This window comes from Malus sylvestris, chromosome 8, assembly GCF_916048215.2.
Source record: "Malus sylvestris chromosome 8, drMalSylv7.2, whole genome shotgun sequence".
Lineage (NCBI taxonomy): Eukaryota > Viridiplantae > Streptophyta > Magnoliopsida > Rosales > Rosaceae > Malus > Malus sylvestris.
In genome coordinates, this window is record NC_062267.1 from 7,832,586 (window position 1) to 7,850,355 (window position 17,770).

A 17,770-nucleotide genomic window follows, 5' to 3' on the forward strand; every position below is an offset into this window, starting at 1 on the left:
GAATTTACTTAACGTGATTGTGACTAGCAACCTTCACTACTTGTGAATATAAGTTCATAACGATTAGGTGAAACTCCCTTATATTCTAGCGTCAAATTCATGCATGAAAATTAAGCGTGCACTCTCAACCAACATACACAAATTAGTTTTTATACGAACGGATAAGTAAATTGAATTCACAACTTATGAATCACAACTGGATGTAATCAAATCATATTACAAATATATTCATGGCTTTGAATTAACCTCTAGCCAAAATAAATTTAGTTATACATTATTAAAACAGAAATAAAATATAAGTTTGGAAAGATTTAGCCGAAAGAGGAGAGTGCTTCAGTGCTTTGTCTGTCCGTGCCTTTGAACCCCTGCGAGCTGCCATGTGCACTGCTAATTTCTTTTATGCAGTGTGTCTCTGTGCACACCTCTGTTTTCTGTGCACCCTCTGCCCAGCTGCCCGTGCTCTTTCTTTTTTTCTCCCCCCCCCCCCGAGGCTCACGCTGCAAGGCAGCCCTATTCTGCTTCTCTCATGGCGCTGCCTCTCAAGGCAGCTCCTCCTTTCCACTTTAGAATTATATTATTTTTTTTATTTTCTTCTGAGCTGCCAAAGGCAGCTTGGCTGTTTCTTCCCCCTTCACAACATGAATCATGATGATGTTTCAAACATCATCATGACTTATCATTATTATTATTTTTTAATTTAATTTAAAATCTGATCTACACAGACAGTTTTGACGAATTTATTACTTAAAATTTCACTTGTTCTATTTTTATTTTCTTTGCATAACAAATCCTATAAACACAAAAATAACGTAAATAGCTCAAAAATATAAGGAACTAACTAAGAAAAGACGAGTGAATTCGAAGTAAAAATATATATAAATATGATCCGATCAAATACCCCCACACTTAACTTTTGCTAGTCCTCGAGCAAAACAAAGAAAACAAGAACAAGAAGTAACAAGAAAAACATTAGCTTCCCCCTATGTGACCCTCATAGAATTTCATTCGAGAACACAAATCAACAAGAACCATAGCTAGCATCAAGGAACTAATCCAAGTTCATCTTCCTTATTCAAATATTAGCAATAATCTTTAAATCATCCTTGAAGTGTAGTGTGTGAGATAGCCATGCTAATGCAATTTCAAGTTTTTATCTTTAAAATCATCATATGCAAACTAGCGACCTTCTCACGGGATATGCACTCAATCACACATGTGTTTAGTTTTAATGTGTTTCGCTCAAAGAATCAAATGTGAAAGTTCTACCATAAGCTTGCATAAAGATCACTTCTCCACAGTTATAATTGCAAAACTTAAATCAAGAGGACTTTTATTGGATGTAATGAGGTTTAGGGAGAGGGTTATTGAAATGAAAGAATAGGTAAACACAAGTTCCAAGCTACATTGCAAGCAATTCTTTTGTTTAGATTTATAAGAACTCAATCTTTCCAGCGATTCTTCTAGCACCTCCAACCACACCCTTAACTGAAACTTGAAAAACTTTTTATTTTCTTTGTATACAATCTTTCTTTTTCTTTTCTTTTCTTCTCTTTTCTCTTTTTTTTTTTTTTTAAATACAAACATGAAATACCCCCACACTTATTCTTTTGCCAAACACCTTCAAAGTACTTCACAAACGTTTCTCATAAGACAATCTCGCATTGCTCGCTTGGAAAGGGTAAGGAAAAATGTTTCAAGTATAAGAGTAGATATATCTGGTGATAAGAAATAAAAGGCTCAACATACACGGCTCAAATTGGCAATCTAATGATATCATTTTTCTTTGGGAAACATGGTTATTTGGGCCATAATGGTAAACCTAATGCCTCTATCATTGCCAAATTCATGCAATCAATGACAAACATTTCGAAAGATCGTTACGCAAGTTCTAGAGATGTATCTCACATAAGTTCATCACACATGAAAAAAAATAGGAGTGTATGAAAAATGCACACACTTTCAATAGGCTCAAAAACTCACATAGGATGTGTATGGTCACTAAATTCACATATGAAGCTTTAAGTCATGCTTTAGTTCCACATCAACAAGGCTATGTGCATTTGGTTTTTCAAAGATGATCAAACATGTACAAAACTAACAAGAGAATTAGGAATTTCACAAAACATATGTTAACTAAGTTCTTGATAATCATGATTCAAATTTGATCCAATTATATCATTGGGTCGGGAAACTAACAAAAATATAATTCAAAACAATAAGGGAAACAAGACAATATTTTTGGATTTTTAAATTTTCCGATTTTTTTTTTTTAAAGAAAACAAAACTAATTAAGAAAACAAAAAGCAACAACACGGAAACAAATGAAATTCTAGAGATGTCTACCCCCACACTTAAACTGGACATTGTCCCCAATGTCAGAAAACACTATAATGCAAATAAAAAATAATAATAATAATAATAAGAAACAAAATAAAGCAATTGGACTGAAAACTTCCCTAATTTGCAGTAAAATCAAGCGATGACCCCCAAGCTAAAATTCTGCAATCAACATCAATGGTGGAAATAACCAAAAGTTCCTGCAAAGAAAAGAAATAATTCAGTTAAGTAACGCAAGAAAATGTAAAAAAAATTGAAAATCACGATAAAAGACAATGAATAGAACTAATAAGTGATCATTGGTCGTGCTTGTTGACTTTCCACAGCTTTCCTCTTGAACGGGGTGACACTTAGCTTTTTACTTGCAAGTGATGATTTGATGATATTGTACGGCGAGGCTTTGCTCTTTAGCGAAGGTGCCCTCCAACTGTTGTGGAAGCTTCTCGAGTTCTTGGATGTAACTCGCACTCCTTTTGCTGAGTTCTTCTCTGCTTGTTTCTTTTGCACCGCGGGCTGGCACAAGATAGCTGTGTTGGTCTGATTCTTTTTTCAATCTTTCCAAGTGCCCACCTCTTGCTTTCTTTCTTTGGGAATACATTCTCGGAGATGAAGAAGTGTTGAGAGGGTGTGCCTTTGCTGTGGGAAGGCGAAGGTAGATACTTATAGGACTTTTCTTCACAACCGGAACTATTCCTTCACTCATTTTCGGCAGCCGGTGGATGGATGAATAGTACAAATTACGCGCTTTCTGACAAAGCTGCCCGTAATTTCCGCAAAGCTGCTAGTTGCATGTGACGAGTGACGACATGTCTGGACAAATTGATCTTTTGAAATCCGGGGTTCGGCTCGTGGTTTCTGAGTAAGCCCAACTTTTAAGAAATGAAACGCCTCTTTTGAGAAAAGAATCCGACTTTTGATAAAGGAGCCCCGACTCTTCGATTTGCGAGAGGACGCTTCTCTGAGGAGCGCCTCTTTGATTTCTTCTTTTTATAGAGGCGTTAATTTTGTTCCACAACACACTTGAGCTCCCTCCTGTAAACACTCCCTTCTTGCACTTCCAAAATCTTAATCTGTCCGATCTCTTTTTTCTTTACCATTCTGAAAAATGTATGGCCCTTCCGATCGTCGTTTTGACTTGAACATTGGTGAAGAGGCAGCTCCGCCTTCACCAGACAACATATGGCGCCCATCTTTCATATCCCCTACTGGTCCCCTTACCGTTGGGGATTCGGTGATGAAAAATAACATGACTGCTGCGGTGGTGGCCCGGAACCTTGTCACCCCCAGAGATAACAGACTGCTCGCTAGACGGTCTGATGAATTGGCGATTAAGGAGTCTCTGGCTCTTAGCGTGCAATGTGCGGGTTCTGTGTCCAACATGGCCCAACGCCTATTTGCTCGAACCCGTCACGTTGAATCATTGGTGGTTGAAATACAGAGTCTCAAAGAGGAGATTAGAGGACTCAAGCATGAAAATAAACAATTGCACAAGCTTGCACACAATTATGCCACAAACATGAAGAGGAAAATTGACCAGCTGCAGGAAAATGATGGTCAGATTTTACTTGATCACTGGAGGTTTGTGGGTTTGTTCCAACCGCATCTGCCTTCGTCTTCTGGGGCGGCACCGCGTAGTGAAGCTTTAACTGATCAACCTCCGATACCTCCTTCTTCCGTGGCCCCGCCAACTGCTGAAGCTCCGCCGAATACTGAAGCTCCACCTGACCAATGAATGCTATTAGTTTACACATCATTGTAAAATATTTTTATTTTTAAGTGTTTTATTTTTATTTTTATTTTTTTATATGTAAATTAATGTAAAAAGACTTTGTTTAACCTTCCCCCACACTTAAACTAAATAACACAAACTCACAGAAATCAACCAAATAACACAACTAACTAAACAAAACAAAATGAAAACAGTAAAGATAAGGGTGTAAGAATGCAAATTTGATTTGGTTAGCGATTCCAAAGTCTCCCTTCGTTGAATGCTTGGATTGCCACCCAAGAAGCGCTTGATTTAACGTCTTTAGCTGGACGAATCTTTCCTTTAAACTCCCCTCGGCTCCAAAGCATGGAATTTATCTTTTAATGGGAGGTGATACTTGAAATGATTCGGCAATGGGTTAAATTCAAGAGTGGGTGCCTGAATCATCAAAATCAGAAACATGTTAGTATAAATTAAAATTGAAATTGGAGAAGATGGCTTACTTTCTTTTTCCGACACAAACTCAATGACAAACACCACATCTTTGAACATTTCCGGGACTTTGAACTGGGCCAGGTTTACTATGATGGTTGTGGCTTGTCCCGTGTCATCAAACTCAACTGCTTTGGGCTTGATTGTCTCATGCACAACCTCTTGGATGTATTCTTGATATGCTTCAACCACTTCATTCTCTTGAATCCCTTTTCTTGGTGTGCAAGGTTCTTTGAACGTTTCAATACCATCAGGAACTTGTTTTGGTGCACCAAGAATTGGGATATCACTTTGCACCTTTGGAAGAGCTTTCACAATGTCTTTTTCACTCTCTTTGATATTTGGAATCAAAAACCTGCAAGGACAAATGACATTCGGTGGAATAATGTTAGAATGAAGTGAATTTAGAACTTCCTCACCTGAGTTGGATGACATAGGGATTTGAGGAGCTTGCAGCAAGAATTCTTCTAAACTGCCCAGGTCGTCCTCCTCCTCTTCTGCTTGCAGCAGCAATTCATCCATGTTCGGGCTGTGTTTGGATGGTTCTGGGATAGCTTCATCCTTCATGTCACCTTCCAAAGTGATGGCTTCATCGATTTCACTTTCTGTCTTTGAATTTGCAATGTTTAAGTTGGAAAGTTCACTTTGATCTCGAATATGTGCCATGAATTCCACAATCTGCCCAACTTGCATATCCAATTCGTCCACTCTTTTGACTCGGTCTTGCATCTCCTGGTTTTGATTTTCTACTCCCTGATTCAAAGAGGTGAGTAACTTATTAAGTGTATCATTATCCAAGGACGTACCTGAATTGAATTGGGTTGATTGTTGTGGTGGATGTGACGGTTCATATGGCCACTGATAGAACTCTTCTGATGGCGGCAATTGTTCTTCTTTTTGTGAACCCTGCGTCAAAGAAATTAGTCCTTCAAGAATTTCATTATAATTCACGGGCATACTTTGATTTGATTGGAATTGTTGTGGGGGATGATGTGGTGGCTGCATAGGTCTTGAATAGAACTCGTCTTGCTGCCAATATCCACCTTGTTGAAATTGTTGAGGTTCATCCCACATATAATCTGAATTACCTCTCCAATCTGAATTGCAAGCGTTGGAAAACATGTTGCCCCTTGATTGGTTATGGCCTTGATATCCCCAAACATCTTCATTTGCAGAAAATTGAGGACTTTGATATCATTGCCCATAGGGCACATCAAGTGTAGGGACACTTGACATTGTGGTCCGTTAGGCATTATGAGTCAATTGAGCAGTGAGCTGTGCCAATTGAGCTTGAATGGTCGCAAGTGCCATGTCTTGCTCCATTTGTACCTAAAATCAAAGAAAGAAAAATAAATCAAATATCAAAAGTAAAATACACAAACACCAATATAAACATAAACAAAAACAAAAATAAAGGGATTAGCAAAGTTGCTAATCCCCGGCAACGGCGCCAAAATTTGATGCGTAAAATAACTAAACACACAAATTAAACCCTCTTTTTATCAATTGTAGTAAAGTATGTAAGTAAGGATCGTTCTAGGCCGGGGATTAGGAGGGATTGCTAATCTATTCTAAATTAATTTAAAAAAATTAAACAAGACTCAAGAACACAAAACTAGGCTAAAAACTCTAATAACTCGAAACACACTTAGAATGACTCAAAATAATGAAAACAATCAAATTAGACACTAGGAATTGAAATGGACGGAAATTGAATTAAAAGACTAACAACAATGAAAACTAACTAAATAATATAATTTAATAATGGGGGGGGGGTTTGGTTTTGACGAGAAGTAAATTAAACTTAAATAACGTAAATAGCTCAAAAATATAAGGAACTAACTAAGAAAAGACGAGTGAATTCGAAGTAAAAATATATATAAATATGATCCGATCAGTGCCTACAAGAAACTAAGTGGTTTGGTCGTAAGGCAAAGGATCTAGAAAACTCAGGGTTTAAACTTTGGTATTCGGGCACAAATAGAACGAGAAACGGTGTTGGCATCATCGTGGACAAGACCTTGACACAAGATGTTGTAGATGTCAAGAGGGTAGGAGATAGAATCATGGCAATCAAGATTGTAATAGGACAAGAACTTATCAATGTGATTAGTGCGTACGCACCTCAAGTAGGGTTGGATACGAGTTCGAAGGAGAAATTTTGGGAAGACCTTGGAGACTTGGTGCAAGGAATTGCTCAGACGGAGAAGTTATTTATAGAAGGAGATTTAAATGGACACGTGGGCAGGGAGACAGGCAACTATGGAGGTTTTCATGGTGGCCATGGTTTTGGGGAGAGAAACGAGGATGGAGAAGCTATCTTGGATTTTGCAATGGCATATGATCTCTTCTTAGCCAACACATTCTTTAAGAAGAGAGAAGAACATGTGATCACCTACAAGAGTGGGTCGTCAAAAATACAAATAGATTTTCTTCTAATGAGGAAAGGGGATCGTATAACTTGTAAAGATTGCAAAAATCAACATCGCTTGTTGGTGATGGATGTACATATCAAAAGAGTGAGACAAAAGAACAAGACTTGGAAGTGCCCAAGGACTAGATGGTGGAATCTAAAAGAAGAAAAACAAGCCATTTTCAAAGAGAAAGTAATCACCCAGTGTGTGGGATAAAGAGGGGGAAGCTAGCCAAATGTGGGATTCCATGGCTAGTTGTATCCGAAAAGTAGCAAAAGAGGTATTAGGAGGGTTCAAGGGCTTTGCCCCACACCAAAAGGAATCTTGGTGGTGGAATGAGGAGGTACAAACAAAGGTGAAGACTAAGAAGGAATGTTGTAAAGCCTTATACAAGGATAGGACTGATGAAAATGGTGAAAGGTATAGAAAAGCAAAGCAAGAGGCGAAGAAAGCTGTGAGAGAAGCTAAGTTAGCGGCTTACGACGATATGTATAAACGACTAGATACCAAAGAAAGAGAGTTGGATATCTATAAACTAGCTAGAGCAAGGGAAAAGAAGACAAGGGACCTAAACCAAGTGAGGTGCATCAAGGATGAGGATGGAAAGGGTCTTGCTACAGAGAACGCGGTTAAAGACAGATGGAGAGGTTATTTTTATAATCTTTTCAATGAAGGACATGAAAATAGTGCTTCTTTAGGGGAGTTGAGTAACTCAGAAGAGTGTAGAAACTACTCTTTTTATCTTCGAATCCGGAAGGAAGAAGTGGTTGTAGCTTTGAAGAAGATGAAGCATAGAAAAGCAATAGGCCCAGACGATATACCAATCGAAGTGTGGAAAGTTTTGGGAGAGACAGGTATAACATGGCTCACTGACCTTTTCAATAGGATTTTGAAAACGAAGAAGATGCCAAATGAGTGGCGAACGAGCACTTTGGTGCCTATCTACAAGAATAAGGGCGACGTACAAAATTGCATGAACTATAGGGGTATTAAGCTAATGAGTCATACAATGAAGCTCTGGGAGAGAGTCATTGAGCATAGATTGAGGCAAGAGACACGGGTTTCGGACAACCAATTCGGGTTCATGCCAGGGCGCTCAACCATGGAGGCAATCTATCTCTTACGAAGATTGATGGAAAGATATAGAGATGGGAAAAAGGATTTACACATGGTCTTTATAGATTTGGAAAAAGTGTATGATAGGGTCCCAAGAGACATTCTTTGGAAGATTTTAGAGAACAAAAGAGTACGAGTAGCATATATCCAAGTTATAAATGATATGTATGAAGGAGCAAAGACTGCCGTAAGAACTCATGAAGGACAAACCGAAAGCTTTCTCATAACTATAGGATTACATCAAGGCTCATCCTTAAGTCCTTACCTTTTTGTGTTGGTAATGGATGAGTTAACAGGACATATTCAAGATGATATTCCTTGGTGTATGCTTTTCGCAGACGATATAGTGTTGATAGATGAAACTCAGGAAGGGGTAAATGCCAAGCTTAACCTTTGGAGAGAAGTGTTGGAATCTAAAGGTCTTCGCCTAAGCCGATCAAAGACAGAATATATGGAGTGCAAGTTCAGTGCAAATGGAAGCCAAAACGAGTTAGGAGTAAGGATCGGAGATCAAGAAATACCAAAGAGCGACCGTTTTCGTTACCTAGGATCTATCTTGCAAAAGAATGGAGAATTAGATGGAGATCTCAACCATAGAATACAAGCTGGATGGATGAAGTGGAAGAGTGCATCCGGCGTGTTGTGTGACTGTCGTATGCCACTGAAGCTCAAGGGAAAATTTTATAGGACGGCAATAAGGCCGGCGATGCTGTATGGCACAGAATGTTGGGCGGTGAAGCATCAACACGTACACAAAATGGGTGTAGCGGAGATGAGGATGCTTCGTTGGATGTGTGGGCGCACGAGAAAGGATAAGATTAGGAATGAGGATATCCGGGGTAAAGTAGGAGTAGCCGAAATTGAAGGAAAGATGAGAGAAAATCGGTTACGGTGATTTGGACATGTGCAAAGAAGGCCTACTGATGCTCCGATTAGAAGATGCGACTATGGGACAAAGATTCAGGGCCGAAAGGGTAGAGGAAGACCTAGGAAAACTTTGGAAGAGACTCTAAGAAAAGACTTAGGGTGCGTTTGTTGCACCGGACTGTCTCGGACTGGACTAGCTTCAGGGACTAAGCTGGACTGGCTTATACTAGACTAAGCTAGACTAATTTAGTGAAGCGTTTGGTGCAGTGTCAGACTAAGAAGCAGGATTACAATATTATATTATTTTATATTAATTTAATATATATTGATTAATATTTTATTATTACTTTATCTTGTTTTTTCCTTCTTCTATAATCATCATCCTCTCCAATCTTCCTTTCCCTTTTTCCCCTTCTCTGATCTCTGTTAACTTGTCCCTACACCTCTCCATCCCCCTTTCCCTTTTACCCCATTTTGGTCCCTCCGCCTCTCCATCCTCCTTTCCCTTTTTTCCCCATGTCGCTCCGCCTCTCCCTCCTATTTTCCTTTTCTCCAATCTCTGTAAACTTACTTGTCCCTACGCCTCTCCAACTTCCAGCTTTCATTGAATCCCATGCCGTAGAAAATCGAGGTCGATGAACCCAGGGCAGCGAAGCAGACGAAGGAGATAAAGATGCAGCGAGAGTGGACGAAGGCAAGAGAGGACGATGGAAGGTCTTAGCTAGTCCTATGGGTGTCGGGGTCTCTCGCTAAGACCGGCTAGTGAAGGAGTTTGTGAAAGCGAGTCCCACCTAGTGCCATTAATGTTAGTCCCGCCAGCCACCAAACACAGGATTATAGTCCTATTTAAGCTAGTCCAAGCCAGTCCCTCCTAAGGAGCTGTAACAAACGCCCCCTTAGAGTACTTGGATCTAACGAAGGACATGACACATGACCGAGCACAATGGCATTCTAAGATTCATATAGCCGATCCCACTCAGTGACTTGAATTTTCCAAGTCTCCAACCGAGAAGTTTTCCTCACTCGGGAAATTAAGGGAACATTACCTCAACCTACATGCTCCACTCACAAAGCTTCAACATACAAACTTCAACAAAAGAAAATTCAAAGAACTTAGCGAAGAAGACTTTTGTGTATTTAACACAATACGTTGAAATGAAGGAAAACTTATTTATTGATCTCCTCGATAAGTTACAAATATGTACATATACATGAATCAAAATAAACAAACAAGAGGGAGCCTTCACAAAGGTTGCTTAGGAGAAGTCTCAGCAGTCGGTAGAGCCCCAGAAAGAGAAGGCACCAGAGGGGGATCATTCGGAGCCTCAGTACTGGACAGAACCCTAGAAGGAGGAGGCATCAGAGGTTGATCATTTGGAGCTTCATTACGCGGTACAGCCCTAGAAGACGAAGGCAATAAATGCCTTTGGAACAAACCCACAAATCTCTGATGATCAAGTAAAACCTGACCATCAGATTCCTTCATCTGGTCAAGCTTCCTCTTCATGTTTGTAGCATAGTCATGTGCGAGCCGGTGCAACTGTTTATTCTCATGCTTGAGCCCTCTAATCTCCTGTTTGAGACTCATCACTTCAGCCGCCAATTATTCAACTTGGCAGGTTCGAGCAAATAGGCGTTGGGCCATATTAGACACAGAACCTGCACACTGAACACTGAGAGCCAGAGAATCCTTAACAGCTAACTCATCAGACCGTTTGGAAAGTAGTCTGTTATCTTTGGGAGTGAGAAGGTTCCTGGCCATCACCGCAGCGGTCATATCATTTTTCATCACAGAATCCCCAACGGTAAGAGGACCAGTAGGGGAGACGAAGGATGGGCGCCATATGTTGTCTGGAGAAGGCGGGGCTGCCTCTTCAACAAGGTTCAAGTCAAAACGACGGTCAGAGGGGCCAGACATTTTCAAATGTGTTGAAGAGAAGAGGTCGGACAAATCAAGATCTTAGAAGTGCAAGAATGGAGCTTCTACTGGTGGAGATTCAAGTGTGCTTTGGAACTTAATGTCAGCCCCTATAAAAATCTGCACTCGACGGAGCTTCAGAAATCGAAGAAGCGCCTACTCATAAATCGAATAGACGTTTGCTTTCTCAAAAGCTGGGCTGCTCAGAGACCACAATGGTCGATCTTAGAAATCGAAGAGACGTTTGCTTTCTCAAAAGCTGGGCTACTCAAAGACCACGAAGGCCGATCTCAGAAATCGAAGAGGCGCTTGCTTTCTCAAAAGCTGGGCTGTTTAGAGACCACGAGGGCCGATCTCAGAAATCGAAGAGGCACCTACTTTTCCAGCCTTGTCAACACCTGTCACACGCACACTTAGCTTTGCGGAAATTATGGGCATTCTGTCGAAGACTTCTGGTGAAGTAGAAAGCACATGAATCTTACTGTTCAATCACCCACTTCCCACACGCAACAGTAGCTCATGGGTACCACAGATAACTTTGCCAAAGTTCTCTGCCAAAGTTGAGACACGTGAAGCTTGCAGCTCCCACTACATCGCTCTGACCAAGAAGGGTAAAAGAATAGCAAAGAAACAGCACTAACAAAGTTTAGACACATAAATTTTGAAGGTCTAGCTACCATATTATTACCCACAAGGGTAAAGGAACAGTACCACTGCTGGATAATTGGAAAGTCCCTGTGTGTCAACCTTTGTGTTTCGTGGCAAGGTAGACTAGCAAACATGCCCAACCTTTACTCACATTCGAGAAAACACTCCCAACAAGATTGCTTGCTCCAAAATCGAAGAGGCATCGTCCTACGAATCTCGAGAGCCAGACTCTCAACATGACTACTTTCTCAAAAATCGAAGAGATGGTAAATGAACAGTACCATTGCTGGATAATTGGAAAGTTCCTGTGTGTCAACGTCTGTGCTTCGTGGCAAGGTAGACTAGCAAACATGCCCAACCTTTACTCATTTTCGAGAAAACACTCCCAGCAAGATTGCTTGCTCCAAAATCGAAGAGGCACCGCCCTCCGAATCTCGAGAGCCAGACTCCCAACATGATTACTTTCTCAAAAATTGAAAAGACACCGCTCTCCGAATCTCAAGAGCCAGACCCCCAGCATGATTGCTTTCTCAAAAATCGAAGATGCATCGTTCTCCGAATCTCGAGAGTCAGATTCCCGATAGGATTGCTTGTTCGAAAACCGAAGAGGCACCACTTTCCCAACTTCAAGAGCCAGATCTCCTTGGATAAAGCTTGTCTGTAATCTTCACACGCAACATCAGCTTTCTAGATACCACAGACCACTTTTTCAAAGTGCTCTGATAGAGTTAAAACATGTGAAGCTGGCAGCTCCCACTACCGTGCTATGACTAAGCAGGGTAAATGAATAACATTACTACTTGTTGTTAGGGAGACTCCTATATATGTCGACCTCCATCCCCAACGGACAGGCAGATCTGCAAAAATGCTCAACCCTTCCTCATATCTGAGAGGGTACTCCCAACGAAGCCTTTCGAAATATTCAGCTTTCTTTCCCCCGATAATACCTCTGCAAACAAGCTATACTAGAGTAAGAATATCTCATATCATCAGGGTTAAAAGCAAGAGTATCCCATATCATGCTTTTTCCCTGTCTTTTCCTTTGGCCTTGTTCTTACCTGCAAGACAAGGAGAAAGAGAGCAATCAGTCAGCACTTGGAATCAAGCTTCCAGCCAGGAACTGACTGCCTGGAACCCTTTACCTGATTACTTACCTGGCATTGCTCTTGAGTACTCATCTTTAACATCTTATGCTTCTAGGGAAGATACTACATCTGCCTGAGGAACAGATAGGGCAAGTGAGAAGGATACAAGGAAGCATGTGGAGACAAGCGTAACAGCACACGTGCCGATACATCCACTACTTTGTCAAAAGCAAAAGTATCCCATATCAGCAAGGTCGAACGTACTCTAGATTTGATGGACTTGTTTTGACCCTCAAATTATTCAGTCGGCCTTATACTCTGGAGGAAACCAGAAAACCCTCCAGCTCAGTTCAAAAATAAGCCTGTGGAAAGTTACTTCTTCAAAAGCAAAAGTATCTCATATCATCTATTTTCATTTTTCTTCTCTTTATCCTTCATGCTGCCTGCAAGATAGGGAGAATGTGAACAATCAGTCGGAGCTCTGATTGCTTACCTTGTCTGTTACCTCTTTCAGCAGATCCCTTAGCTGGGCGACTTGGGGGACTACTACTACATGGTTTGTATCGCGCTTGACCAAGCCTGAAACTACAAGTAAGCTTCAAGTGAAATTGATACATTACCTTGTGCATCTCCACCAGTTAAAGATACCACCCCTGGATGGAGGAAGAGTACTTCCAGAGAAGATACCACATCTACCTATGAGACAGATAAGGCAAGTCAAGACGATACCACACTCCGATACTTAGAAGTTTCGTGATTACGAGATCATTCTCCCACAATATTTCCTAATGTCATTTGTACTAAATCATTCACTTGTACTAAACCATTCTATGGTTGATATCTATAAACCGTCGTAGACCACTAAAGCTCAAGGGAAAATTTTATAAGACAGCAATAAAGCCAACGATGTTGTATGGCACAAAATGTTGGGCGGTGAAACATCAACACGTACACAAAATGGGTGTAGCGGAGATGAGGATGCTTCGTGGGATGTGTGGGCACACGAGAAAGGATAAGATTGGGAATGAGGATATCCGAGGTAAAGTAGGAGTAGCCGAAATTGAAGGAAAGATAAGAGAAAATCGATTTCGGTGATTTGGACATGTGCAAAGAAGACCTACTGACGCTCCGGTTCGAAGATGACTATAGGACAGAGGTTCAGGGCCGAAGGGGTAGAGGAATACCTAGGAAAACTTTGGAAGAGACTCTAAGAAAAGACTTAGAGTACTTGGATCTAACGGAGAACATGACACAAAACCGAGCGTAATGGCGTTCTAGGATTCATATAGCCAACCCCACTTAGTGGGAAAAGACTTTGTTGTTGTTGTTGTTGACATACAGTTATACAAAGTCAAAGGATTCGACAAATCTAGCTTCATAAACCGCGTCTGCGCTTTCCGAAATGTCTGAGAATGAAGTTGTCTGCGTATAAAGGATAGTTCTTCCTTATCAGCCCCTTTATGCATTTCCAATATGAAAAGTCGACTAGTGTTCCATCCTTTTGAACAATGAACAAACATCTTGAGCTTTCAAAATCAGGGTGATAACCAACCTGTCAACTCAAAACGAGAAAAATGGATCACATGAGAATCAGATTTACTTGTAATACAAATACAGCATGCTTGAGAAAAACCCCAAATCACTCATCTTTGATGAAGTGTTGAATGCAGAAAAAGTTTTTTGTATTTGGCTTTAAATTTCGAAAATGACTACCTGAAGCCAAGTTCCATCATTTTAAAAGCATGTATACTTCTCAATGCCCTACGATCCTTTTGGGATACTAGAGGTTGATTAGCATTACTTCGGTCAATTCATTATATGCCTTCTAAACACCATACACTAACATGTAACAGTTCTTACTTATCATTCACTGGTAAAGCCATATAAGAAACAATGCAGATAACTAGTTCTCTAAGGGGAACTAGAGAGATTGAGCTCCAACCACCTTCCACAATCAAGTGATGGAGGGTAAAACAGTCCCACATTGGAGTGTGGTGTGGGAGTTTGTGGAGGGGAAGCGATATTAAAATATGAAGGGTGAAGATAACATTCATCGCCTACACCATCCCCAAGTTCCAGTAGCTCAGTTGGGAGGATAAAAGGTGGATGATGTTTAATGACCAGACTTGAATCAAAGTTACAGTTCAAAATTAGTAAAAAACCCGAAAGCAATCAAGTCTGATCATTGCCAAAACAGAAATGACAAGCAACATAGGAGAAGCTATCCAGAAACAGGCATATCCCAACAAATGCCATTCATGTTTCTCTAGATGCTCAGTTGCCAAAATCCTCTCACTTATAAACACTTCTATAGTAAATTAAAGTCATTGGGATCAAACGAAAAATGAGCAATCAAGTAATCAATCATCAGAGTTGTAAAACAGCTTAATTTGAAAGCAGCCTAATTCAAAAGCACCAAAACACTAAAATGGGCAATCAAGATTAAAGACCAATACCCAATCATCAAAATTGGCACCCCAAACACTAAACCCCAGAATTGCAGAGCAGCTTAATTCAAAAGAAGCTTAAACCAAAAGCAGCTTAATCTGAGATAATCGAACAAAGAAACAGAAGATACCGTGATATAATCGATTCCAGAACCGATATTCTTCTTAGCTTCAGGATGAAACAGAAGCAACCTTTCGAGAACAGTCTTCTGATGCTCAGGACTCAACCTATCTCCGCTCTCGTACTTCCCCGAATGAATAATCATCCTCACAAACCCTACCAGCGGAACTGTATCCTCCAAAATCTTATCCTCCCAATCGACCCACTTCCCATCTTCTCCCCCATCTTCCTCCGAAATCCCGTCCATGTCCTTCCCGGACGACACCACCGACTTTCGGAGCAGTCCCGGGTCGGGCCCCTGCGTCTCGGGCCTCCTGATTCTACTGCCCCTGTCGGGTCCCGTCTTCAGGGCGCAGGGGCGGGGGTGAGGCAACGTCGTATTGAGGAAAGGGAAGGATAGAGTTAGGGGGCAGGGGTGGAAGGTGAGGGAGTTTATGTGGCGGAGGATGAGCGACGGTGATCTGGAGAGAGATGCCATGGCTGTCGCGCCCTGAGGTACTTGTTGCTATGACTAAAAGGTGCTTTTTTTAGTAAGCACTTTCCCTCATCCTTCTTCAAAAGTTGAAGGCTTGAAGACCCATCGGTCACAGTCAGCGTCTGTAGAGCTTTAGCAGATAAACAAGGAAATGCCCGCGAGGTTCCCCACTCTCCACCTCTGTTTCCGGATTTTGGGCCGAAAGCCCAGGCCCAATATAAAATCACTACAATCCATACCCATACCCTCTTGCATTTTCAGCTTGGATTTTTCTCTTCTGGTTCGAAGACCATCAATTGCGAATTGGAGATGCTTGCTGAAACAGGATGCCCATTTCGTTCAACCGAAAAGAGAAATCCATTTGGGCGTAAATGAAACCTGATACGCATCAGTCGTGGGGGACAAATATATACCGTGGTTCTAAAGGATTCAAATCTCAGTATTTGAGCACAATGCCTCTATGAATTGCACTGGAAACGATAAACACACAAACTTTTAACATCTCACTTAATTATGATCATTGTTTTCGTTTGATTTATTCAATTCGACAGATAAAAATAAAAAAAACATGTATGAAGCTAAAAAAAGGTGTGTGCAACTTAGCTCCCATTGCCTAAAAATGCAATACATTGTGAGGTAATTACATTTTACCACCTTGAAGTGTGCTTCATATAACGCTTTGCATCCTCTTGTTTTAAATTTCTAATTCATATCAGTGATATTTCACATTAAATTTATTCGGAAGTTGAAGGCTTGAAGACCCATCAGTCGCAGTCAGCGTCTGTAGAGCTTTAGCAGATAAACAAGGAAATGCCCGCGAGGTTCTCCACTCTCCACCTCTGTTTCCGGATTTTGGGCCGAAAGCCCAGGCCCAATATAAAATCATTAAAAAATTTTCCCCGGAAATGATAAACACACAAACTTTTAATATCGCACTTAATTATGGTTATTGTTTTCGTTTGATTTATTCAATTCGACAGTTAAAAATAAAAAAAGTGTGTAAGAAGCTAAAAAATATGTGTGCAACTTATCTCCCATTGCCTAAAAATGCAATACATTATGAGGTAATTACATTTTACCACCTTGAAATGCGCTTCATATAACGCTTTGCATCCTCTTGTTTTAAATTTCTAATTTATATAAGTGATATTTCACATTAAATTTATTCGGACAACGAAAATAGAAGTTTAAACTTGGATGTATAGGAAGAACACATTTATTTATCTAATTTGACTATGCCCAAGCCTTCAATCTTTTTAGCCATCATGTTAATCTTAGCAAATTATAAGGTTTATTTTAGTGGTATTATTAAATAATGACGTGGCTCATTGGAGATTCTGTTTTTGCTTAATTAAAATTGCATAAACGCCTCGTGAATCAAAACATTAATAAAAAAATTAAAAATAACATAATTGCTAACTTTTATCAAATAAGGTAGAGATGATAAGTTTGTGTCATCTTTTAGCGGGAATGAGAATAAATATGACATCCAGCACTACAGTGATCCTTGATTCTGCTCCGTTTAGGAGAATGTCAATGAAATTTTTAAAATTCAACTCGACCCGGTTGAATTAAAAATGAAAAACCTCAAGAGATGTGAGTGAAAGATGTCCGAATCAATCAACAATGGACAACAACTAAGAACTTTTTTTTTTTTTTTTTTGTTGGTTTTATCATATATGAAAATTTGAACAAGGAAAAGATATACAGAATTGATCCAGAGAGCAGCACCATTCATAAACCCTAGCAAAAATCCCAGAGAGCAGCACCATCAACGTTTTTTACGTATCCATTACTCTATCCGAGATTCCAAAACGCTCAATAAAAACCCTCGTCATCCTTCGAAGCCGGCATCGGCTGCTGGGACCTCCGCACCGGCGCCGAGCAGCTCCGCTACAAGCTCTGCGCCTCTCCGCCTCACAGCCTCATCTGCGTCGGCGAACGGTTCCTGGCCTCCTCTCAGCTCTGCGAGCATTCTGCCTCCTCTGGCTCTGTCCAGTACTGGTCCTGGTGCAAGGTAAGATCACCTCCTTTCTTACGCACACAGCCTGTTTGATGAACTGCCTCAACTGATAAAGCTTGCATTTTTATTGAATTTTGGGATTTTTGATGTGCAGCCGCAAGTTGATGTCAAGAGTTTCC

At 40.5% G+C, this 17,770-nt stretch overlaps 5 protein-coding genes across 5 annotated transcripts in view; all 5 read right to left on the reverse strand.

The window, feature by feature from the left end:
- LOC126633098 (protein DCL, chloroplastic-like) overlaps window positions 1-15,716 on the reverse strand; it is a 34,284-nt gene extending 18,568 nt beyond the window's left edge. The window contains exon 1 of the mRNA XM_050303658.1: window positions 15,653-15,716. The gene's annotated coding sequence lies outside the window, so the exon portion shown is untranslated. The remainder of the gene's footprint in view (window positions 1-15,652) is intronic.
- Window positions 1-17,770, reverse strand: part of LOC126633088 (putative disease resistance protein RGA3) — a 118,089-nt gene that overhangs the window by 95,118 nt on the left and 5,201 nt on the right. The gene's annotated exons all lie outside the window — the stretch shown is intronic.
- Window positions 1-17,770, reverse strand: part of LOC126633091 (disease resistance protein RGA2-like) — a 65,578-nt gene that overhangs the window by 14,019 nt on the left and 33,789 nt on the right. The gene's annotated exons all lie outside the window — the stretch shown is intronic.
- Window positions 1-17,770, reverse strand: part of LOC126633087 (putative disease resistance protein RGA3) — a 140,211-nt gene that overhangs the window by 13,288 nt on the left and 109,153 nt on the right. The window lies entirely within an intron of this gene.
- Window positions 13,922-15,640, reverse strand: LOC126633099 (protein DCL, chloroplastic-like). The gene is made up of 2 exons (XM_050303659.1): window positions 15,164-15,640; window positions 13,922-14,137 (listed from the first exon to the last, which is right to left on the reverse strand). The coding sequence occupies exons 1-2, from the start codon at window positions 15,629-15,631 to the stop codon at window positions 13,961-13,963; spliced, it is 645 nt and encodes a 214-aa protein (XP_050159616.1). The 5' UTR covers window positions 15,632-15,640; the 3' UTR covers window positions 13,922-13,960.